The sequence below is a fragment of the Chelonia mydas genome, chromosome 17 (assembly GCF_015237465.2).
Source record: "Chelonia mydas isolate rCheMyd1 chromosome 17, rCheMyd1.pri.v2, whole genome shotgun sequence".
Taxonomy (NCBI): domain Eukaryota; kingdom Metazoa; phylum Chordata; order Testudines; family Cheloniidae; genus Chelonia; species Chelonia mydas.
Genome location: NC_051257.2, coordinates 11,667,007 through 11,692,760, shown reverse-complemented (window position 1 = coordinate 11,692,760; position 25,754 = coordinate 11,667,007). Strand labels below are relative to the sequence as shown.

The 25,754-nt window shown below is 40.8% G+C and overlaps 1 protein-coding gene across 7 annotated transcripts in view; it reads left to right on the top strand.

Moving 5' to 3' along the window:
* PITPNM3 (PITPNM family member 3) overlaps positions 1-25,754 on the top strand; it is a 338,711-nt gene that overhangs the window by 288,256 nt on the left and 24,701 nt on the right. For all 7 annotated transcript variants that reach the window (XM_043531087.1, XM_037880424.2, XM_043531085.1 and 4 more), the window contains 3 exons: positions 4,629-4,810; positions 8,207-8,379; positions 15,196-15,366. In XM_043531087.1, coding sequence (XP_043387022.1) covers positions 4,629-4,810; positions 8,207-8,379; positions 15,196-15,366 — 526 coding nt within the window. The remainder of the gene's footprint in view (positions 1-4,628; positions 4,811-8,206; positions 8,380-15,195; positions 15,367-25,754) is intronic.

Sequence of the window (25,754 nt, the reverse complement as noted above, 5' to 3'; positions counted from 1 at the left end):
TCATGTCCATTTGCTCCCGCATTAGCCTCAGCATTGCCTCCTGCCTCTGCTCTTCGCACTCACTTAATGCTTTCCTGGCCTCTGCCACTGAATGCCTTCATGCAATAAGCTGTGCCCTATCAGTGCAGGAGGACTGCATGAGCCCGGAAAACATGTCATCGCGAGTGCGGTTTTTTTCATCTTCTAATCTGCAATAACCTCAGGGACGGAGATGATAGGGGGAGCATAGACACATTTGCACCTGGGGGAGATAAAAGGGAGAGTAAAATTTAGGATGATACATTTCTGAGAACAAAAGGGAGACTCTTTCACAGTGAATCAAGCAATTCACAGCAGACAGCACATGTGCTTTAGGTACAAGGTCGCATTTTGCCTTTTATGGTGAGTGCCTGCCGGTATGGTGATACATCACACACAGCTGGGCAACAGAATTTGGTTTCCAGGCTGCCATGGTAAGCCTTTTGGTATGCGGGGTTGGCTTCTTCCACCTTCATAACATGTGGGAATGATTTCAAACTCCAGCGCCATCCTTTCCCATAGCAAGCAATGCCGGTTGGGTTTCACATTTAAAAGGAGGGGCTGCGGTTTTCGGGTGGATGTGCAGCACACACCTCCCCACACCCCACCGCATGGCTATTCTCTGGGATGAGCCCTTCACCCCTCCCACCACCGCATGGCTATTCTCCGGTATGATCCCTTTTAGCCAAGCGCAAACAACCCCGCATGAATGGGGTCCTTTTATTGTTCCCTTTCAAAAATTCTCCTATTTCAACCAGGTGACCATGAATTATATCACTCTCCTGAGGCTAACACAGAAAGATAAAGACCGAATGTTGCTTGAATGCGACCAAAACCCAGGACCATTCGCTGCCATGCTTTGTGCTGCAGTGATTCCAGACTACTTGCTACTGGCTTGGCGTGGTAACGGGGCCTACTGTGGAGGGTGAAATAAGGCAGCCCGCCCCAGAAACCTTCCGCAAAGGCTTTCAGAGTACCTCTAGGAGAGCTTCATGGAGATGTCCCTGGAGGATTCCCACTCCATCTCCAGACACGTTAACAGACTTTTCCAGTAGCTGTACTGGCTGCGAATGCATCCCAATTCTTCAGGGCAAATCAAACATTAAACACTATTGCTTTTAAACCCTCTACTGTAGTTACAAATGTGCACTCACCAGAGCTGCCTTCTTCAGCTTCAGGGTCGGGGATCCCGCCTTGGGAGGGTATTGGCTGCAAGGTGATGAAAAGGTCCTGGCTGCCAGGGAGAACGGATTCACCGCTTGCCTGCTGCGCATTCTCCTCCTCCTCTTCCTCATCCACAAAATCTTCCCTGTTGCGTGAGACTCCCCCCTTGCAAATGTCCACGGACAGTGGTGAGGTAGTGGTAGGATCCCCCCCTAGAATGCCATGCAGCTGATCATAGAAGCGGCATGTATGGGGCTCTGACCCGGAGCAACCGTTTGCCTCGTTTGCCTTTTGGTAGGCTTGCCTGAGCTCCTTAACTGTCACGCGGCACTGCTGTGTGTCCTGGTGTAGCCTCTCTCCACCATGCCCTGTGCGATTTTGGCATATATATTAGCATTTCTTCTTTTTGATCGGCATTCGTCCTGCACAGATTCTTCTCCCCATACAGCAGATCCAGTGTCTCCCTTTCGGTCCATGCTGGAGCTCGTTTGCGATTCTGGGGGAACCTGCATGGTCACCTGTGCTGCTGAGCTCGCCACGCTGACCAAACAGGAAATGAAATTCAAAATTTCCCTGGGCTTTTCCTGTGTACCTGGCTAGTGCATCGGAGTTCAAAGCGCTGTCCAGAGCAGTCGCATTGGAGCACTCTGGGATAGCTCCCAGAGGCCAATACTCTCAAATTGCGTCTGCACTACCCCAAATTCGACCTAGCAATGTCGATTTTAGCACTACTCCCCTCGCCGGGGAGGAGTACAGAAGTTGATTTTAAGAGCCCTTTAGGTCGACGGAACGGGGTGGGTTGTGTAGACGCATTCATTTTAAAATCGACCTAACGCGGCTAAATTCAACCTAACCCCGTAGTTTAGACCAGGGCTTAATCTCTCTGAGCCTCGGTTCTGCATCTGGAAAACAGTGATAGTAGCACTTCCTCTCTCCCACCCCTTGTCTGTCTTGTCTATTTAGATTGTAAATGCTGTGCAGAAGGACTACTGTCACTGTGTTAGTACAGCACCCAGCACAATGTAGCCTTGATCTCAGCAGGGGCCTCTACTGTAATAAACCACAAACAGTGATTCTGAAAACATTTCAACGTTATCCCATTATGTTCCCAGGAGGACCCTGAGGGGAACAGTGTGACAGAGAACGGAAATCAGGGGCAGGGGAGAGTTGTGTAGAGACGGGGTAGGATTGCGCCCTCAGTGAGGTCACTAGTAAAAACTTCACTGACTTGTGGAAGATAAGAGAGAAGAAAGTTACTAAGTAGTTAATCCCTTCTCCATCCAGACTTGTTCATTCCTTCCATACAACCCCCTCCCTCCTCAAAACCTCATCTGAGGTGCCTGGGCTTTGGCAGCTACATACAATGTAATCCAAAAACTAGGTGATCTGGGGTTTTTCCTCCTAATCTGTAGAGTAACAAAAACAAACAAAAATTGCAGTACCCTATTAACTTAGATTAGTTTTTGTCACTAAAGAAAACAGCTACCACATCTGAACAGGATCCAGCTCAAACAGCAGCATCATATCCAGTAAATAAACACACACATGGAAATGCCAACTTAACCAGGGTGGTGGCAGCCCTGCAGCAAGAGTTTGGATGTTTTTCCCACTCAGTATTGTTCTAAGATCATCAAACTGTGCCAATAGTAATCTCGCAGTGGTTGCCTTGTGACCCAGCGGAAGAAACCTGGACACAGGTGTTAATGATGCTCCGTGGGCAACCGTGAACTGCTGCCAATTTCCTACAGACTGAAGAGACCCGTAACTTCCAGTGCCACTGGTCATTCTTTTATTGAACATTCTGTTGACCTAGTTCAGTGGTAGCACGAGGTAGTGTCTAAATATTGCTGAGAACCAGACCAGCAAAACAGATGTGGGATTAAATAGAAATAAGTGCGTTTGTGTTGCAGTGTTGCCAACTCCATGTATTCAAAAATTGAGCCTAGCCCTTAAGAAAAAATGTGATGTTGGCATAAAAATAAGGAGATTTTAAAAAATTGGATTGATTGGCCTTCTGGCTTTTTTTTTTTTTAAATTAATTTAGCTATTTTGGAGATTTTAGGCTGCATGTTTTCAAGCCGCTCTGCACCCAGGAGGACTAGAAACTTATTTTTAAACAAACAAAATTTGAGATTTTTGTGTATTCACATGACTCTAGGGTCTTGGGCTTTAACACAAAATATTACAAGGCTCATGATAAAATTTTGAAAGTTGGCAACCTGATATTCTCTGATGATATTCACAGTGCTTAGATAATGTGACAATGAGAATTATAAAAAAGCTTATTATTCAATCAGATGTTTAAGTGCTTTATCCAAAACTTGTTGAAGTTACTGAATTGCAGGAGGTATAAATGATTTTGCTGTATGTGTGTGTGCGCGCGCACTGTGCCCTAAGCACCTTTTGTGTGTGGTAGCCATAAACATTCTTATAAATTAATTTACGGAAGGAACATTTAATCAAAGCAAAGATTGCAACATATTTGTGGAAAGCAAATTTCAAATTATTATATCACAAATACGTTGTCTATTCACAACTCGGTTGCTTGTAGACAAGCTACAGCGCAAGATCTCTTCATAGAAGTTATTAGTCAAATAATTTTGAATAACTAATCAATTTGAGATAATCATGGTCTGTTCACAAAAATCTTATGAACAGGAATAAGAGAGATTCATGGAGTACTCAGGAGCTATCCACAGCAATAATTCCTTTGCTGTTCAGAATTGCTGCTTTGTTAAAAAGTGCTGCAAAAGGGACCTGTAAAAGAAATCCAGCCAGGAAGCATTTTGGCAAAAGGCATTTTGACTTTGAGAAGTTCACTGTTTTTCTGTTAAGATTGTTGATAATTCTTATGAAACTGAGAGTTTCACTGTAAGATGGTATGTTGATTTGCAATGCAGATAAGAGATTCAAAGGCAAATTTAAAAATAGGATGAGTTGCGTAATAAGAATTGAGCGGAGACCCTATTGTTCTCCACATTAACACACAAAAAGCTCATGTTAAGCAAAAAAGTTTTTATTTTAACTTTACATCTACCTATCACATCCATGGGGCATGAAGGCCTATTCCGTTAACGTATTTCAATGCATTCTGTACACTTCGATCAAGGCTGCTTATGTCTGTCTATTATTTAAAGGGCACTCAAAGGACCACTGAAGTCAATGGGATCTGGACTTTGGATCGGGCCCCAAGCCCAGAAGGGGGTTACCAGGGTTAAAGTTGTCATACAAGTGACCCTCCCCCCAGTTTGCATGACACACAGCTAAGACAGACATCAGGCCGTTTCTCAGCCTCCTTATTCTTACCTTTGTAGAGATGACAGCTAACAATTCCACCCTCTATTGGTTAATATAAGACAACTATACAAATAGAACTGCTTCATATTAGTTGTGTTTTATTTTGGTCGCTTTTTTAACCTCCCTTTTGCTTTGTTCATTCTTTGAAGGATAATCCCCTTTTAGCAGAGGATTCCAGTCTGGGTGGCAGCAAACGCCTAAGCAAAAGTAATATTGACATTTCGGGAATCATGGAGGATGAGGCACCAAGGCAACCATTGCCAAGGAAACAGAGCGACTCGTCCACTTATGACTGTGACACTATTTCCCAACACCATGCTTTTCTGTCGAGGTAACTAGTCCTTAATTCAGTAAAAGCAATAGGATTACAATTGAATGTGGAGTATTAATACAGGCAATGTGAGAGTAATGGCATCATTTATATAACCCACATAATATGTTGCTGCAGACTTAGTTTAAGCCTTTGCAAGCTACTCCGGAAAAATGTAGATATTTAATTTTTGGGGTGTGGGGCATTGATCTGGACCCACTCAGCTGGATTTTTTAATTCAACTTTTGTTGACTGGTGTGAATTTTGAATGCAGAAACTGAATGCAAAAAATCCCAGTTTTTATAATGCACCTCTCACAAGTCAAATCAAATAGACTTGGCATTTTTTGGAAGTTTTTTTTTTATTACTATTATTTAGCCCCATCTGACTTTCATTAGAGGCTTTGCATGATTCTCCAGAGAATTAGGAAATTGATTTTTGGTGCTCTCAGCTGTCTACAAACTATTCAGGCTTTTTTGAAAACCTCCATAAATCTTCAATTTAAATTAATAAAAAGTAATCTTTTTAAAGGAAGCTTACTTAGCTTCCCTAAATCCTAAAAAAGAAACCTTTTAACAATATATCTAGCATGGGAGGTTCATCATTTCCTTTGTCTGTCTCTCTCTCTGTCTTTACCTACCTAGTTTGACTGCTTGCTTGAGTATCTGTATCCTTTGTGCTTTATTTTTCTTTCTGTTTGTTCTTTCTTCCTTTATTTCGTTGGGGGTGATGCCGATAGAGAGAAAAGCCCCATTGTGTGCTCCCAAGTTTCAGTTCTGTGAGAGCTCAGGTACAGTGCAGACTTGCCACAGTGCTGTACTCCAGCCTGCCTGTTTTGTCAGTAATAGCTCAAGGTAATTTTATTCTATCTCTTTGGCTGCAGTCAATGCATTCTTTGCTTTGGGTTCCTTGATTATTCTATTTGGTTTTCACATCAATGTGCTGCTGTTCCTTTTTGGATACCAGGTCCTTACATTTTAAAGTACCTTCCTGCTTCAAGAAAACAATGTGTCTTTTTCCATTTGTCTGTGGTAGAGAATTTGTCAAGAATTCTAGTCCATCACTTTTAGCTCCCTGTGTAGCAGCAAGAAACTCCCAGGCTATCTAATCTGAACTCTCCATTCAACCCATTTATTATACAATCTGGCTCAACTGAACTAATTTATCAGGTTTTGGCGTCTGATCTCTCTTGCTTACAAATTGACACGTCAAAATATTGGCACTCTTCTTTTCCTAATACCTATAGACTACAGGTGCATGTTAGTTGCAAAATAAATATATAAAAGAAAATCCCCCTCACCCCCCAAAAGTACATTATTTATGTTTTCACAAAAGAAAAAAAAGCCCATCTTTTTATTTTAAAAAAATCAAGATAGAAATAACAGTGTATGCCTGTGTTCTAATGACAAGCATTTGAACTTCAGTCTTTGTTCATTAAAAGCAGACAATGCTACACTCCTAGAGATTTATTAGTTCAGAGAAATAGGAAAGGGAACATAATAGAGTTTGAAATGTGAAGATAGAGACTCATTTGATTAGCATTAATAATGTTAAGTGAGCAAGTAGTTCTGAATGATCTTTTTTTATAATTTTTGCCTAATCTGGTTGTTGTAAATAGTAGAATTTGGATATATTTTAGCTTGGATGGGGAGAGGTGGGTATTGGCAGAAGTGTAGTAAAGAGAAAGGTTCTTAAGAGAAATGTATTTCATACTCATGGGGAAAACAAGATAATAAAAAAAGCAGCACAACAACCCTCCTTAAACCTTCCGCGTTTCAGTTTCTAGGTATTTACAATTGTTTTAAACTGAAAACTGCTACACTTACAAATACATTTTTGCCTATGCTTAACTTCCCCCTGAAAATTTTACACCCCACTCAGATTTCTGACTCTTCAACCACCAGGTTTGCACAAATCTATTGCAAGGTAGCATGGAAATAGCTGGAAATGCACAGATTGAGGATGAAAAATATTCTGAGATCTATGTTCCCCAGCATGTACAGCAATTTAAAAAGTTTCAGTTTTTTACATATCAGTTCCATGTAGGATTATTAACAATTGTTGTTTTTTAATTTAGAGATCTTATCCCATTTTGGATAATGATATGACTACGATACCTCCTAAGCATGGAAACTTGTTCTGTATACTTTGACATGTTTGTCTTGGCTACTTTGTGCTAGCTTCTCTTATCTTGTAGTGTAGCAATGACGCGACATGGGGCCAATAATGCAACGTAGGGATGGAGTGGTAACTCTGCAGTGCCCAAGCAGAAGATGAGTTTGACTCCTGGATTCATTCTATTCTGCATGACTGTAAACTCGGGGGCACTGTAGGGGCTAAACTCTGTCCCTAGTGGTTTGGGTTCAAAGTGTCTTATCTTGTCTAAGCGAGAAGATCAGGTACAACATTGAAGGGCTCAAGACGGTACCATTAAGTTCTCAGGTTGTCAGAAAGGCCTGGTCTTATACTCTGAACACAGGACTGTGAGCCCGGGACTCCTGACTTCTAATCCTGGCTGAGCCTCTGACATGGTGTGAGGTCTATGGTAAATAATTTGAGGCCTGATTTTCAAAAGTTGATAAGCACCCAGAACTTCATTGGAAGTCAGAATGTCCTGCATCTCTTAAAATTAAACTCTTCACTTCTCTGGTCCTGGCACACCACCATTCTGATTTGGGAGCATTTTACGCCAGCTTTGCACAGATGTGAATAGTGAAGTAAGATGCTAGTCAGTAGAGAATCCATTTTCTCTTTTAAAAAAAAAAAAAAAAAAGGGGGGGGGGGATTACGATACTTACCTACCTCAACTGTTGGTGGTTTGAGGGTTAATATAAAGTTTGTAAATCACTTTGCAATGCAGATGAGAAGCTAGACTGCTGCTTATTATTAAGTAGATAGCTGCAAAGTGGGGGTGAAAAGTCAGAGAAACCCTCATGGACATGAAGATCCTTGTAACACCAAAAACTCTCATGTACAATGACATTGTTGAGTCATATTCTTACACAACTTGGGTCCATTACAATTTGCAGCAAACACTTTTTCAGTGAATTCCTGCTTTAATTATTATTTTCGGGGGGGGGAGTAGTTCTGAGTCATACAATGCCCACACAGCTGTCTTCTATGCCAACTATTTTAACTGCAGGGAATTACTGATCTTTAACGGTAGCAAATTTATTATGTATCTGCATCAGAAAATAAAATATTCCAGATGACTGTAACAGAGAGAATGGGAAGCCATTATGGTTAGGGTTTGGCTCTGCTGTATGAGTGTCTCATTATTAAAGCAGAAAGTTTGGACCTACAGACCGAGACTGGAGTTTTCTAAGCAGCCCCTCTATGAAGTAGAGCCTTTGCACAGCAAGATGGAAAGGGACCCCTGGTTTATTGTTGTTAAGTCAATCCATTTTCCTTGTTCAGTATCCACGCGAGTGTTATGAAGAACGATGCAGACTTTCCTCCTATGAGCAGCTCCAGTCTCTCGGAAGTAAACCTGGGACGGTTTGAATTTGAAGTTTCAGATTTCTTCCTGTTTGGATCACCGCTTGGTTTAGTACTGGCCATGAGGAGTACTGTTCTGCCTGGACTGGATGGTAAGCGCTCTTCGAGGTTAGAATACTGGCTGCTTAATGCCCAATACAGGCAAAGAGAGGTACACACTGTTCCGTTAAGCAAAATTAGAGATGAGACAGCTGATGAATTCCTACCTGTAATGGACCAGCATGCTAAAGGTCCCAATTCAGCAGTGATGTAAATGTAGGGTTGCCAATTTTGGTTGGACGTATTCCTGGAGGTTTCATCACATGACATAATTTTAAATTAAAGATTAATTTTTAATTCCTGGAGACCCCAGGACAATCCTGGAGGCTTGGCAACCTTGTGTAAATGCCATCTTAAGCAGTGAAACCTGCACTGTTTTGGTATACAGTATTTGTAACCAATGGTCCATATGCTGCTCTACTATATACCAATGTAAATTCAGAGTAATTTTAATGAACCCAGTGCAACTAAGCAGAATGTGGCTTTAAAATATAACTAACATCATTTTAGCTTTCCATGGGGAGCAAATTCAGCCCCTGGTATAAGTGGGCTCAAACTGACTGGGCCCAGAAGTACTGAGAAATGGTGCAAGTATAAATTGTAGCCACCTTGCTTAATCTTACACCCTCCTCTCGATTTGCTTTTTGGACTGTACACACCTGTTTTTGTTTTCGTGGCATGTAAGCTGCACTCATTTTGTACAACTGGGGCATGTTAGGGTACTATACCATTTACACCTGTTTTCTGACCTATTCACACCTCATGTGTAACTCATATCACTGCTGGCTATGCATTTCAATGTCATACTGCTGCAAGCATGTACATAAGTATAATTGTAGGAACAGTCCCTGAAAAAGTGCCCAAAAAATCACCTCTGAATTTGGCCCAGAGACTTCCATGTGATTTGTACCCATTATTCCAGGTGGCATTTGGATGAATCTGGGTCTTTTTTTAACAGTCACAAACCTCTTTTTCCTCTTTAGTGATGGCTTAGTGCCCAGTAAAGTAAAAAAAAAAAACCACAATTTTTTTTAATGCACACTGGGATATTTATACTATTTCTGGTGACTCACCCCGTTCTCCTAAGAGACAAGTTGTATCCTTTGAATCTTCATGCTGTGTCAGGTTCTGTTAGTATAATACCTCTGTGCTGTGATGTGGGAAATAATGTGTCCGAGCTCTGTGGCAGGTGACAAATGTGAGAACATGCAGTAATATGTGGTAGATGAATGTATAGCTAGATGGTCTTCAGGGTTAATTTCTGGTTTTGTTTAAACCTACAACAAATAGCTGAGATACATAAAAGAAGCTCCTATTGACTGTCCATTACAGCCGCTCAAAAAGTTTCCAATTGAACCTTTTGCCATCAAAAACTGTAGTTTCAGCCACAGTGAAATGTTTTGCAGTAATGTGTAATTTAAAATGAAAATTTCATTGGGAAAGTTTCTCAGGTGAAAGATGGAATTTGGAGAGAGAGAGAGCACATGCTACATTCCAAGTCAGTGACTTGACTGTCCGGCTATTGGCTACTCTGGGGTGGGCCTCGCCCTCTCTTTCTCTTTTTGTGTTTTTTTCACAACAATTTTCCAAAGGTCTTGGTTTTGTTCTTCATCAAAATGAAAACAAATTTCAAAACCTCCATGTTTCATGAAATGGAGTTGTTTTCTGACCACCCTTACTACCTACCGAGCTATTGCAGTAGCAAAATATAGAAACCACAAAGATCTTTCTATTGCAACCTGCGTGTTTACTACCAATCTGATATTTGTACTTTCAAATCTCTTATAATGCCCCAGTTTTTATTGGTGAAGGCCCAATCCAGCAATGTACTTAAGATGCTGCTTAACTTGAAGCCCATGAGTCATTCTGTTGTCTTCAGGGGGGCTACACCGGGTGCTTAGATGCTTTTCTGGATCGGAGGCATAGTCTTCTAATCTCTCTTGCCTTCAGTCCTTCTCTCCTCACTATCCGAGTACAATGCTGGAACAGTGCAACCTTCATCGCTTCAGGCACTCTGCGATACTGAGCAGCAACATGCTGCTAAATTAACAGCATTCTGAACTATTACACATTATTTCTTCCCATTAGCCCTCACTTCCGTCCTCCCTCAAATATCCTGCAGGGAGCTGCTTTTGAGAGCAACCTTTTTGACCAGTATTTCAAGGACATTTCCAGCACAAGCAGTCTATGTGCAACGTGAAGTGTTGTCAGTCCTCAGAGGGAGGTTCTGGTTAGGAGAATTCCATAAGGGGGAAAAAAAAATTGAATCATGCTGCCAAAAGGAAAATGTGTGACCAGAAGGCTCCTGTCATACATATGACTGAAGTCAGTAAGGTGGTGGAGTCAGTCACTCCTCATTGAGATGAGAGGTAGAGAGCAGAAAACGTGAGAAATATAAGGCTAGATGTCCTTTTGTTTTTGATTTAAAGTTTTATTTTGTGTTTTTACTAATTACTAAAATGAAACGTTTTATGAGTCCACAGGCAAAGGAAAATTTGCCCAATGGATTGTGTGTTTCCTGCTGCAAATAGGACCACATGGTGTAGTGGGATGCTGTATAATGTAGACATACAGAATATATATAACATCTGTCATATGCTTAGGCATCATAGCTTTGAATGTTGATTTTTCTTCTGTGGTAGTAGGAATCTAGCTAAAAAATGAACCTAGGTTCCATATTTTGCTGTCCTTTCTAGGGGTATTCTATTTTCCCCCTCATCCAACATTCCCCTGACACTCCATGGCAATTTTTAATGTCCTCTCCTGCAGTTCTTTCTTTGCTCTTCCAGTTGTCTAGTCACAATTCTCATCCTATAAATCACTAATCATTTACAGCTCAATTTCATACTCTTCCACCTTCTATGTTCCTCATTCATGGTTTTCTAGTCCATCACAGCTTTCCCAAAGTTTGATATTCTCTAGCACTCACACTCTTCTGAGCATGCAGACCCTGGCCTCAGAGCTTTATGGGTAACTTTTTTCATCTAAACCTGACCAATTTTTTTAGCTAGTTAAGTATTTGGATCTCAGTCCACAGAACTGCTGAAATGGATACATCTCATGGTCTTCCCAAAATAATGCCAGTGACCAGAAACTCAGTAAGGACTAGCACAGTTTGCTACTGGATCCTCTATTTGGAGCACTCCAGACAATCTCTTAAGAACAGTGAAAGCTTTGCAGTGGGTTTCAGCTTTGAAAATGTTCAAAGAACTACAATTTTTTAAAAAAAGACCCAAAAATGGCAATTATAGAAACACAGCAGCCATTTTGTAAGTACTTATTAGTCCTTACAATCCAGTTATATGCCCTCAAACGTTCACACAGGGGGCATAAAAAATGGACAGAGGAAACAGACCTAGAACATGTCAGATAAGGTTACAAATTCAGTTACATTTTAGTAATATAGGCAAATGATATGTAATGAATAATACATAAAACATCGGACAGGCTAATGAGTAGCCCATATTCAGGTGCTAATGGGAAGGGAGAAAGAGTGTCTTAAGCAAACACTCTGATTATCTCCTCCCACCCCCCAATTGTTTGATGCTCAGATAACTTCCTGCTAGAATAAACAACATGCAGCAGACATCAGAGCAGGTTTTGGACTCCCCATACCTGGGAAACATGGCATTAGACATAGATCATAAACCAGACACGTCACAAAGTGGGCCCGGGGAAGGGCCAAAGTTTGACTGAAAGACCCCAAAGAAGACTTTTAATTTAATGACAAGAAACCACCTGAATGAAACAAATGTTCCACCACCCCCAGAGTGAGTCAGTGAATGTGGAATGTGATGCATAATGCAATTCACAGTGACAGAAAAGATCCCAGCTTGCCAGACCTTGATCAAACATTGAGGGAAGGATAGTCCCAGAGCACAGTATCTGCATCTCCATGACATACAACTCAGGAGAATTTTCCTCCAGATGAACTAGAGAGGTCATTAAAAGAAAGGAGTGAACTTAAAGCTGACACTGTATTTTAGAAATTTGTCAATGAATCCATGAGCTATTACTCCTTGTACCCAACACTCTCACTCATGGAGATGCCTGTCTGGGGCAAATTTGTTAGTAGTGGCCATTGCCTGCTGGCTTCTGCCCATGCAGTGGATTCACCTATAAAGTAGATGCCTACCCATTTCTGTGAATTCCAAATGTAGAGGCAGCCAGAGGGTGGTGGCCACCTACCTGACTTGCATGCCCAACCCCATAGGCTGAATATGTGCCTGCCTTTTAGGGCTGCAGTCAACTGCATCTGTCTAAACAGAGGCTAACTGGAAAGGCGATGCTTTGATAGCTAATTTGAGGTCACGTGGTTTGGCTGTTTAATTCAGGTTAGCCCTGACTGAACAGAAATCTGGTTTACATTGAATGTGGTCTAATGTAGGAAGTACAGTTGATAGGTGCTGGTTGCAGTTTAGACATAGTTTCAGCACTTGGGCCCCAGCTCCGGGAGGTCAATGCCTAACAACGGACATGCTTTTCCTTAGACACCTTCATGAACTGAAACCTTCATGAGTGATCATTTTTAACAGCCCGTTCTTGGTAAGAACACTGAAAAATGTATTTTCTCATTACCCTGGGAACTGATGGGGAGCCCACTGAGTATGTCTGAACATTCTGCCTTGCTGTTCCTGGCACAGCATCCTGCCCGTATAAAGTGAATATTACCATAAGCTATTGCTACAGTCTGCCTGGGGCAGTGCCATCATATTGATGGTCATGGGGATTCTTGAAGGGTCAGATCATGGCTCCATTGTCTTCACTGGTACCATCATTTGGCACTAAATGCCAATTAGACTTACAGCTTATATGGCATGGATTTTCAAAGCCACATATCAGCAGGGGGGCTTACAAAGCCTGTCAAGCTTCAGTGTTTTCCAACTTAACTCTTCCATTCCTCTCCCAAAGAGCACACGTGGCTGAGGAATGTGCAGTGCTTGAATCAAAGTACATCACATTTTATCCAGCGGCTGGCTGAACACGTCAGCTGTCACCATATGAAACTGTGGAGAATGACAATGAACCCATGTGTTTTTTTTATTTCCTCCTTTAATTTGAGCCTGTTGTCCTGAGGAGAGGGCTCCTAAGACAAACTTCATCAGAAAACCCTGCAACACAGAGTAATTGAGTTTAAGTGGATTCTATTAGAGTAGTTCTCAAGTTAATAATCAGTCTGGCGTATGGGTTTCCCCCTCCAGGTAAAAGCAGCCTAAGGCCTATTTCTGAAACATGGGGCCAGCTTCTCAGCCCTAATTTCATTCTTTTTCTGGAAGATGTGTCCCAGACTGGGGGGTGAGGGAAACAATATTCTGCTGTAAGATGGAGTCACAGTTCAAAGAAGGTTGAAAACCACTGTCCTGTTTCATTGGGAATCCTTTCAGGAGGAAGGGGGAGTGTGGGAATCTTTCATCTTGACTATTAAGGTGAGGTGAGATGGTCCAGTGATCAGGATGCTAGCCTGGGATTTGGGGACCTGGGTTTAAGGTACCTACTCCACTACAGACTCCTTGTGTGACCTAGGGAAGGTCACTGAGGGAGTTAAGGGCCTGGATACCTTTGAGGATCTGGGCCTTTGCCTCTGTGCTTCAGTTCCCCATCTATCCAGTGGAGATAATGGCACTTCCCTACCTCCCAAGTGTGTTGTGACAATACATACATTAAAGATGATGGGTGATGGAGTGCCCCAAAACAATCCCCCCCCCCCCCCCCCGTGGTGTTTACAACACCAGCACTTAGATGATGATCAAGAATAATGTTGCACAAACAACTGAGCTTTAAAGAAAAGCACCATGCAGGTTATCAGTTTTATAGGATCAGTGCAAGAGAACAGTAAGAAACTGTAATAGAAAAGATCTGAGAGATTATTATATTGCACAGCAGTTTGGAAAACATTAAGGGACTGATCCTGCTCATATGGAGTTCAGTGGGAGCAGGCATAATATTCCCAAACATCTGTTTATAAGTACTTTAATCAGTTCTTTACTCCTACAGTGAATGAATTGACTGTTGTAACATATTTGTGCTGCTGTAATATACTAAGTCTATTAGCATAATTAGCCCATAATGGATTGATCTGCTAACACTGGAGAGATTCACAGTGATCCAAACGCAGTTTGGTTAGCTGGGAAGTGACTGCACCTGCTGGTTTACAGACCCCAGCAGCCTTCTATGATCACCCATTTGAGTACAAGAGATGTCTCTATCTCAGTGCTGTATATCAGATTGAAAGAGTGCCTCATTAGCTGAGCGAGCGGGTGATTTTCAAACATCCCTTTACAATTGCTGTCTGAATTTCTCATTAGCTGCCTCTCTCTAGCAAATATTACAAGCCATGCTCTCCTGTTTTAATGTGTGCGGTTTCATTTTATGCATTAACTTCAAGAAATTGACTTCTGAAGCTGCCTTGCTTCACATACCCACTCCAGCTTTCATCTCCATTTCAATCCTCCTGATTTAATGTTCCCATCAAATAGTTTTGCCTTCAGATATTCCAAGCAGAGGATGCCTCATGCTTTTGTAGGTGCAATGTTCGATAATATATTTAGAAGGTTTTAAAACTTTATTGACTTTCTGGCTTCCATTGATTTCAAAGGCTGGCCTTAGCCTCAGCAGGTTGCCTATTTCTCACTGTTATCCCTTTGCAAAATTATCTTACAGCAAAGCTCATTTCGTCACCAAGGAAGCATGAAACAATGTAGTTGAAGAATCTCCTGCCTTTTGACTGTGTGTGTAGTTTGGGCTATTGTTTGTTTGTAGAAGTTGAAGGGACTGTATATTTAATCACACCCCCACCTAGACCTCTCGAAAGATACGTGAGCAACCCATAAAGATGCAATGCTGATCTCTCTCTCTCTCTTTCATTCCAGTTTGCCAAGTCCGTCCAGCTTGCAGCCAAGTGTACAGTTTCTTTCACTCTGCTGATCCCTCTGCCTCCAGGCTTGAGCCGCTGTTGGAGAAAAAATTCCACCTCTTGCCTCCATTTAACGTCCCAAGGTACCAGAGATTTCCACTGGGAGATGGAAGATCACACCATTTAGGTATGATAAAGATTTCATATTGTATTGCTTGGATTTCACCGCTCCTACCCCATTAATCTCTTGAGCTCTTCAGCTACGCTGTTCAAAAGGATTTTAGATACCGATACAACCAGCATACTGATAGTCAGATAACTTTAGGGCAGGAGGGGTATTGCTTTACACTGTAGTTATAAGCCCAAAGGGACGCAATGAAAGACATAAGGTTCCTAAATGTATGCTTTTCTGCGGTCTTTGTGCCACTTCACAGCCCCCTCTTTCATGTACTCTTACGGCAACTTAGGTGTCTGCCTACTTCAGTATTTCTAATAGTGTGGAAAGTGCTGACAAAAAATGAAAAAAAATACTAAAACTAAACATTTTGGAGGTTTTGATGAAAAAATCAATTTTTGAGTAGATGCAACAGTTTTTGTTTCTTTTTGTTAAAAACCCAATTTTGCATCAGGGAAAATATTTGGACTGAATGTTTTTGACCAGACCTCCTCTCTAACTCTCATGGCTACAGTAAATATAACAGAGATTCAGGTTCATCGTAGGAGGAATGTGGTGTGAATTAACACCTAGGTTCACTTATAGCATGTGAACAATGCCTCGTTTACTATGAAAGAGTCCTCCAAAGCCAGTTTTATAAAATAGTTAGGTTGGCTACAGAAAACAGAGCAAAATCCTTTTTAAAAACACTAATCCTATGTAGGTAGAACAGTTAAGTACATTTCCAGTAAACACTTACCTAAATGTACATGGGTATTTCAGATGTCATTGTGCTATATTATTTGTAGCTGACTCATCCCACATACCTCCTAAGAGATTGTCTATTTTCCATCTCTTCTCTAAACCAAAAAAAAAAAAAAAAAAAGTGTAAATTTGTGCAATTGCTCTTTTCCTAGATAGCTTGCCATGATCTAGCCAGGGTGGATAGAATGCATCTCCTGTGTGTGTGTGTCTGAATCCAGAGGAAAATAAAAGTGGAGAGCAGGGATTGTGCCATATTTTACTTTGTGAAAATTTTATATGGAAAATAAGATTGGAAAAAGTCACACAGAGATGAAGCATTCTAACTGATAACATGGTGCAAAAACTCTATTAATTGCCCACAATTTATTCTCTTTTTTTTTTTTGGTTACAAATCCCCAGACATAAATTCAAGCCTCAGCAGGATATTTCAAAAGCCATTTGCGACTCAGAGCTTGGAAGGTAAAGGAGTGAAATGGTGGAGTTTTGCATCTGTTGGATTCATGAGAACACAAATCAGTGCAAACCTGTTTTCCTCATTCAGTAACATAGCTATAAATCCAACATCAGTCTTGTTTGCTAAACCATGTGCTGGGCCCAACGTGTAAATAAACTGTGGTAGATTTGATGCTGATTAACTTCATGTTTAAGAAGCTACAGCAAATCTGAAATTATGCCATTTCACAATGAAGACAATCATATGTTTAACAGAACTTCAGATGAACTGAGTTCCATCTATTAACCCAAAATAACAGTACTAATACAGGGCACTACCATTTATCCATTATTAGTTATTTAATGTACACAATGACTTAAATGGATAACACAGAGGTTAATGCTTAAATCTAGTATCAGTCAAGTGTTACTAGATTTAATGTCAACCTTTTTATAGTAGCTAAAATACTGATTCTCTTAACATTACTTAATATGTAGCTTTGACAAACTGCTTAATGTCCATTTTCAGTAATTTCATGGAGAAACTCAGTTAAACCACGACAGGGTTTTTTCATTTGAAATTATAGATTTCTTTTCCCCAACAAGGTCAAACTGGGCCATGTTTTTCATTACAGTTAAATGATGCCTACATAAGTGTAGTCAAGGATAAAGGAATTATAACAAGAAACCAAATGGAATAATTTTACCACTTGGAACAAGACTAATAATTGAGGTCCATCCACCATGACTCTATTGTGTATTTTTATTCAATCCCCTAACTATGCTGGTCAGATGGAAATAAGATAGCAAAGGTCAGGTATAGAGCTGGTCAAAGTGTTTAAAACAAAAAGCAGATTCCCAAATACTTTGCATGTAGAAATTAATTTCTCTATAGTAGATTGTCCTTCCATGGTTCTGCTCTGTACTTAGACAATCATTGGCAATCCCAAAGCTAGGGAACATATATCCCCCTGAATGGCATGAAATCATATATCCCATCATGCTTCTCTAAGGACATAAGAATGGCCATACTGGGTTAGACCAAAGGTCCACCTAGCCCAGTATCCTGTCTTCTGACAGTGGCCAATGCCAGGTGCCCCAGAGGAAATGAACAGAACAGGTGATCATCAAGTGATCCATCCCCTGTCGCCCATTCCCAGCTTCTGGCAAACAGAGGCTAGGGACATCATCCCTGCCCATTCTGGCTAATAGCCATTGATGGACCTATCCTCTATGAACTTATCTATTTCTTTTTTGAACCCTGTTATAGTCTTGGCCTTCACAACATCCTCAAGCAAGGAATTACCATAGGTATACTGCACGTTGTGTAAAAAAATACTTCCTTTTGTTTGTTTTAAACCTCCTGCCTATTAATTTCATTTGGTGACCCCTATTTTTTGTGTTATGAGGAGTAAATAACACTTTCTTCACACCAGTCATGATTTTATAGACCTCAATCATATCCTCCCTTAGTCATCTCTTTTCCAAGCTGAAAAGTCCCAGCCTTATTAATCTCTCCTCATGCGGAAGCCGTTCCATACCCCTAATCATTTTTGTTGCTCTTTTCTGAACCTTTTCCAAGTCCAATATAGCTTTTTTGAGATGGGGCGATCCATCTGCACACAGAATTCAAGGTGTGGGTGTACATGGATTTATATAGAGGCAATATGATATTTTCTATCGTATTTTCAATCCCTTTCTTAAGGATTCCCAACATTCTGTTAGCTTTTTTGACTGCCGCTGCACATGGAGTGGATGTTTTCAGAGTACTATCCACAATGACTCCAAGATCTTTTTCTTGAGAGAGAACAGCTAATTTAGACCCCATCATTTTATATGTATAGTTGGGATTATGTTTTCCAATGTACATTACTTTTCATTTATCAACATTGAATTTTATCTGCCACTCAGTTGCCCAGTCACCCAGTTTTGTGAGATCCTTTTGTAGCTCTTCGCAGTCTGCCTGGGCCTTAACTATCTCGAGTAGTTTTGTACCATCTGCACATTTTGCCACCTCAGCGTTTACCCCCTTTTTTCCAGATCGTTCTCTGTGTGCCTCAGAAATTTTTTAAAGTCTGTTGTATGTGCTTCCTAGGATATGTGTGATGTGTTTGCTTGGGTTTTTGGCAGTCTGTGTTATCCAGCTGTTGTCTCCCTCCGGTATAAAACGGAACACGAATTGGATCTACGTTTTGTAAAGCATTCCTATGCTCAGTGGGCAAGATTATGAATTATGCAGCAGCCTGACTGAGAGGCCTTTCAATGACTATCGGTTCAGCTGCAGACACTTCCCCACTGTGAGCAGTTTATTTCACTACTTACTGCAGAAGACTCCAAGTAGTTTGAGTTGCTGTTTAATATTGTCTCACCCATCCAGTTCCCTTTTCAAAGGCGCATCTCTCTTCATTTTTATTTATTATTTATCTCTTCATCTCTCTTAAGATCCTTTGCACTTCCCTGGAAGCTGCTCTGGATTTGTCTAGTGTAGCTACAGCCTGTATGTGCTAACTCCAAAGTACCAGTGCTTATTCCCAGGCTAATATATAGGGCCGGATTCTCAGTGCAGACTCCTTCTTACAGGCATGTTTCTGAATAGTGTCTGCAAATGCTATCATTTAGGCACCTTTCTACATAAATGTCCTAGCAAATCAGGTATCTAGACATCTAAATGGCAGGACCTGTGCCTTCCAATAAAGGAGACCGGGTCAGGATCCCTTTAAATATCTGGCCCATAGAATACTTCCATATGACTGGTAGCAAAGATACAGAATATTGCATTAGTGCAGCCTTGCTGTCTTTCGTGGTGGTCCCATCTGCTCTTTCAAGCTAAACAGATTCAGAGAGTGAATGCTTGAAAGGGAGACCTTGCAGGTGCTGCACTATGTGGTGTTGCTGCTTTAGTCGTAGCAGATCTTCTTTCTGGGATCATGTTGACCCCACACCCCAGAACGTTCTTACAAGGCCAGTGTGCAGCTGGAGGTGCTGTCTGTTGCATGAGTTGTAAAACAGAGTCTCTGAACTCTGGTGATTATAACAGATTCCATGGAACTTTTTTGCATTAATCCCAGAATAATTGGAAACGCCAACTTAAACTCCTGGCTTTAAATCTAGGTGGACTTAAGTTGTTGCCATGTTTTACCCCAAAGTGAGCTGTATTTCAATGAAGGATGAAATCCTCTCATTTAATTTAAACAAAATAAAAGTGCTTTGGCGTCATCTTTTGGAATGAAAGGTGCTATATGAAGATGGGATTCGTTCTGTTGATTACATGGATTTTTCCTTCCTGCGGCAGACCAGTTTGCAATATCCTTTATGTAAAGTACAAGTCTTAAAACTGAAAGATTTCAAGGCCCTTATGGAAAAGCCTAATCCCATGCATTTCATGATGTTTATACTGCTGTCCAAAACTTCCTTTCCTGATAATCCTTCATATCAGAAAAAAGAAAAGGAGTACTTGTGGCACCTTAGAGAATAACAAATTATTTGTTAGTTCTCTAAGGTGCCACAAGTACTCCTTTTCTTTTTGCGAATGCAGACTAACATGGCTGCTACTCTGAAACCTGTCCTATTAGAAAAGAGACTCTTCTTCAGATCCTCTGTTTCAGAAGAGTTGGAACATAGTTAAAAATGAGAACGGTTCTATTGTAGGTGGACTTAGCATTCTTAACTGGTGCCTTTATGTGAAAAGGTAATGAATCTGGAAACCCAGTTGAAGTGACCAGAAAAGGAACTTCATGATGTGACTCACAGGAAGGATGTAGATAAATCGAGCTGGAGAACATGGTGAAAACTGAGTTTACTATAGCTACCTTCCAATTCTTCCTAACTGGATGACTATAAAGACTTAATGCCCACTGCACTGTGTGTAGGATTTAGCTTGAAGCTTTCAGACCTATTGATTTGATTTATTTTTTCCATTTAGATTAAGGTAACATGAAAGGAAAAGTGGTCCAGGTTTATGCAGATGATCTCCCGTTCTCTTCAATAGACAACAGCATCCATCTCTCAGTCCACTCAAAGGGTCATTCAATTCATTTTACAATGTTAATTTATGGCATCGCTTATGTGCATATCAAATCTCTGCCCGCATTGATCTCTTCCTAGTGTCTATTATTATTCCAGTGAGCCACCATTGTTTCACAGACAGCATGCAAAGAACATGTTTTAGTGACCTGGTCCCTACTGGGATGCATAGAGAGATTGGGGGAGGGATAGCTCAGTGGTTTGAGCATTGGCCTGCTAAACCCAGGGTTGTGAGTTCAATCCTTGAGGGGGCCATTTAGGGATCTGGGGCAGAAATTGGGGATTGGTCCTGCTTTGAGGGGTCCTCCTGAGGTCCCTTCCAACCCTGATATTCTATTCTATGATTCTATGTTAAGAGTTTCAGTAAAGCAAAGTTGTCTCCTTGCATTTAATTGTGATCAAGACTGACCTTTGTCAGATGATTTTTTGACAGTCACAGGGACTTGGCTAGCCTTGAGAACTATTCCTTTTCTTGATGATTACTCACCTGACTGCAACTACCAATACAGTTGCTAATGTAGGTGTGATTACCGTGTTAGGCTGTTGATTTATCAAGGGAAATTTCAGTAAGAAAAGGAATGGAGATACTTGAAATGTATGGGACAATGGTAGGGAAACATGACATTCATGATATATAAAAAGGTAGGAGAATAAATGTAGAATCAGTTTAATATCTGCTAGGGTGGATAAAAATCAATGATTTAAAAAAAAATCAAAGAAATCGGATTTTTTTATTTAAATCAGATTTTTTTGATAAAATGCGTTTTAAGGAAAAAACCTATCTAAAGGTCGTTTTAATTAAGATACATTATAGCTCAAAGATATCTCATCATGGAATAGGGATTACAAATTCTAATTCTATGGTATGAGATAATATATTTATGTAATGTTTAAGAAAAGTTTTGTAAATGAGTTCCAATAGTTCATGGATTAGGGACCCAATTTTATGGGGTTCCAGGGGCTTCTGTATAGATTATTTAGGTTAATCTTTCTTTCTACCCAATGGGACTCAGTGCTCAGTCTAGAAGATACCATCAGAGATGCTTCGTTTTGCAGTTCTCAAACTGTGGATTTGTGTTTCCAGAGATAATATGCCAGTTAACAGCAAAAATGTTTTTAAATAAATAATATATAGAAGTGAGAAATAGCAGACCTCAACCCTATTGTCCCTCTGCACGTTTCTGTACACAGAGTCAATCCCTTACCTCTCTCTAAAAGTGCAAAGTTTCAAAAAGTTCAATGAATAGAAGACTGTTGGGGGCGGAATAGATCTGGACATGGAGAAGAAGTCTGGAGATAAATGTAGAAGGGAGGGACAGGTGGTAGAAACAAAAGTGAAACTGTTTGAGCAGCATATTCCAGAAGTCTGAAGGTCTTTCTGAGTGTAGTCTTCATTGATCTGAGATCTACCATACCATTCTCTCATGAGAAGGGAAAACCTATAATGGCAGCAGGCCATAAAAGAGACCCAGTTTGGGAATATTTTAATGAAGTTCCTCTACCTATGAAGAATATGTATTAAGGTTATAACAACCAACAAGAATACACTTTTATGTAGAAAACCATGATTAAATCAAATCTACCCTGATATCTGCTATATCCTCCACCAGTGGACTACGTCCCAAGTGCAGGTGGATAGATCAAGCCTAGTAAGCCTTCCTATCCCTATCGAAATCCAACTATTATCCTAAAAGGTCTACAGCTAGATCCAAAAAGGGACTTTGTTGGACTTAGGCACCTAAAGTGCCTATGTGGTAAAGATATTATCTCATCCATCTTGTTTCTCTAATGTCCTGGGACCAACACAGCTACAGCTACGCTGCATAAAGTAATGTTTGTAGTTTTCTTGTGAGATCCTTTTATAGAGGCATTCTGTTAGAAGTCACACTTTATAGCCAGTTCACCAGGATGGCTTACTGGGACAGTAACAGCAAGAAAGTTATTCATCTTTTAGCATTCTCTAGCCTTCCCTTAGCCACACACAGATTGTCCTGCCCTTTTGCTTTAGCAGGATTCTTTTGTAAGAAGGTTTTCAGAGTGGTTTGAGGAAACTCAAAACACTGTGTGTTCCCATGGAAACCACAATTCAACATATTCTCTCCGAATCTCATCTTCCATTATTTGGCGCTAGACTTTAATTGCTTTCCCTGGCTCAATTGTAATAGGGTTCAGTTGCTGTCTCTTCCAGTTGAGATGTTCGGGCTGAAATCAAAATAAGCCAGGCTCTCTCAAATGGCTGCAGTGCGTGTTCACAGGAAACCCATTATGCCGTGTTTCTGTCAGGTTTCAGCAGTTCCAATAATGTACAGAAAATTTAAGCTTCAGATGCATTTTTTTTTTTACAGGGAGGTTTTATTATGGCCTTAAAAACTGGGACTTATCATGACTGCATGGGCAGGCCCCATTGCGCTCCCCTCTGTGTGACTGTGATGTGATGAAATAGTTGTGCTGTTCAGTGCAATGGAAGGTGGTGACGCCCGGATGTGGGAAGGCAAACCCAGCATGTCAGTGTTATTTCTATGACAATAATGAGATTAGGGCCCCACCGTGTAGAGACTCTACAAACACATGGTAAAAGAAAATCTGAATAGACAAGACAGAGTGGGAGGAGAAGTAACGTGCCCAAGGTGTCACAACATGTCAGAGACAGGAACAAAACTCGGGTCTCCTGAATCCCTGTCAAGTTCCCTTTTGCAATAGATCAGTGGTTCTCAACCCGCAGCCCGTGGGCCATTTGCGACCCAATCAGCACAAAGCTGCAGCCATACAGATAGTGTATATATTGCGTGGATACAGCCCACGTAACACATATGCGGCCCGCAATGGTAAATAGGTTGAGAACCTCTGCAATAGACCATTCTGCTTCTATTGCTCTGTTCTCTGGATCGAGTCCCATTTTTCTACTCTTGCCAATATCACTAGGGGTTTTGTGATATCCATTGAAAAACAAGGCAGGTTCTGCCCACCTTGTCTGCTCTTGATCAGTGTTCCTCCCTTACATCCAACTGGTTACCAGTTGTGCTTTAACACTTTGCAGCTGGTACTGTAAACACCTTAAGATGCCTGCCCTTCATATGTGAATTCAAGATGGACAAGCCACTTTGAAGAAAGTGTTATTGGTCACACTTTATATTAATGGCACATTTATAAATGGTTGATAAATGTTATGCTCATGTTACAGACCTGGGTAGTATGTGTTATAGATGGTTACAAGAACATCACTAGAAGGTGTTGTACAAGGTTATAAGCCATTGTGACAGGCAATCTATTGACTTGTTGGCCTTAACTATCCTTGACACATGATTAGTAGATGTTTTCATAAATTTTGTCTTTATAAGCTACTTATAAATGTACTCTTAATTTAAAGTGTGACTGTTATCACTTATTTGTATTCTGCTAATGCCCACAATATTAAGCACTGCCCACATAGAGGGAAAAATGTTATCTGCCCCAAACAGCTTACAATCTAAGAAGACAATCAGCATATGAAGGATGGGGGAGATGCACCATCAGAGTTGGTTTATATTTTTATATTTCATATTTGTGGGGTAGGGATGGTGGGGGAGGAAGTTGGTCTATTTTATTAAATAAATACACATTAACCATACTCGGCTGTGCTGCAAACTGTCCATTGGTAGTTGGTCAGTCCTTTTACAGGAGTTACAGAGAAGCAAGAATTCAGTATGTAGAAGACATGCCTACAGTCCACTCTCTCTAAAGCATCACTGTCACACCGTTACAGAATTGGTTTGATAGTATCAGGGGGAATAAAGAAATCAACATCACAGGAATAATGTCAGTCTCCTACACCTTGATCTTCCACGTATTGGTACTGCCTAGATAATCTGAGGGTGAAACTCCCATTGACTTCAGTAGGGCCCGGAAAGCTAACATATGTCATCATTTTCAAAGCAGTCCTATTTTGCTGTCCGCATTTAGTCCTGTAATAATTTGCGGAAAAACTTGTCTGTATGCACAGACTTGTACAAACTGGGGAGGCAGATGTTTAATAGATTTCACCACATTTTGGCTATTACATATTTAGCTTCCCAACTGGGACTATTAGGATGCACGCTATACAGCAATCAAACAGAGCAATTAAAGTAGTGAGATATGTAGAAAGAAACCTGTTTCTTCTTTTATTTAAGGGTAACGATTTTGGTATCAGACATTTTAGTATTATTGTATAGGCTGCAAATGTAACTTCATCTACTTCTCAGTGGGAATAGGTCAGCAGTAAAACCCCTTGCTCATGATCTTTTATTGGACCCAGAGAGGATTCCTTAAACCTGTTTACTTCAGTCGCACTTCCTTTTATTTGCAATAATTTATTTTTGGTGGAAAAGCAGGCAGGATTTGGGCAAACCTAATGGACGTTAATGCAATAAGTTGGAGCATATGAGATGAGTCAGAAAATTCAATCTCTAAGAAAGATGCTCACATGAATCTTTCACAGTCGATGAATGACTATCAGGATTCCATTAATTTAATAACAAGGGTTTCATTTTTTCCATTGGAAAAAGGCGTCTTTGTGATTTAATAAACTTTAAAACTAAAATTGGAGTGGAAAACAGGTGGGGAAGGAAACCCAAAATCCACTGAGTGTGAGAATGTTACTATCTTCCTGAACTACAGGGAATCATGTATAGCAATGCAAATAATAATAATGTACTATTGTCTAAGTGGCATGTAACACTTACACTGATTGATTAACTATGTGCCACATCCAACAGGGTGAAATTCACTCCTGTGGAATGGGCCAGCCTAAGGCCTATGCACCATATGACTCACTTCAGTCTTATTTTAAGGAATTAGGCAAGGTTTTGCAAAAGGAGCCTAAGGGAATTAAGCCAAGATATTCAGATCTGACTAGTGGTTTTTGGATGCCTCAATTTTTGGTGCCCAGTCTGAGATACCTGAAAGAAACGGTTCTCACCCAGAGGTCCAGGGTCCCTGGGGGACTGTGAGCAGGTTTCAGGGAGTCCAGCAAAATAAACCAGAGAGCAGGGTTGGCATTAAACTCACTATGGCCGAGGGCAAAAAGCCGAATCCCAAGCCCCGCTGCCCGGGGCTGAAGCTGAAGCCTGAGCAACTTAGCTTCGTGGGGCCCTCTGTGGCGGGGGGCCCTGGGCAATTGCTCTGCTTGCTACCTTCTAATGCCAGCCCTGGGTTTTCATCTACTGAAAAACAGTTGTTGGGGC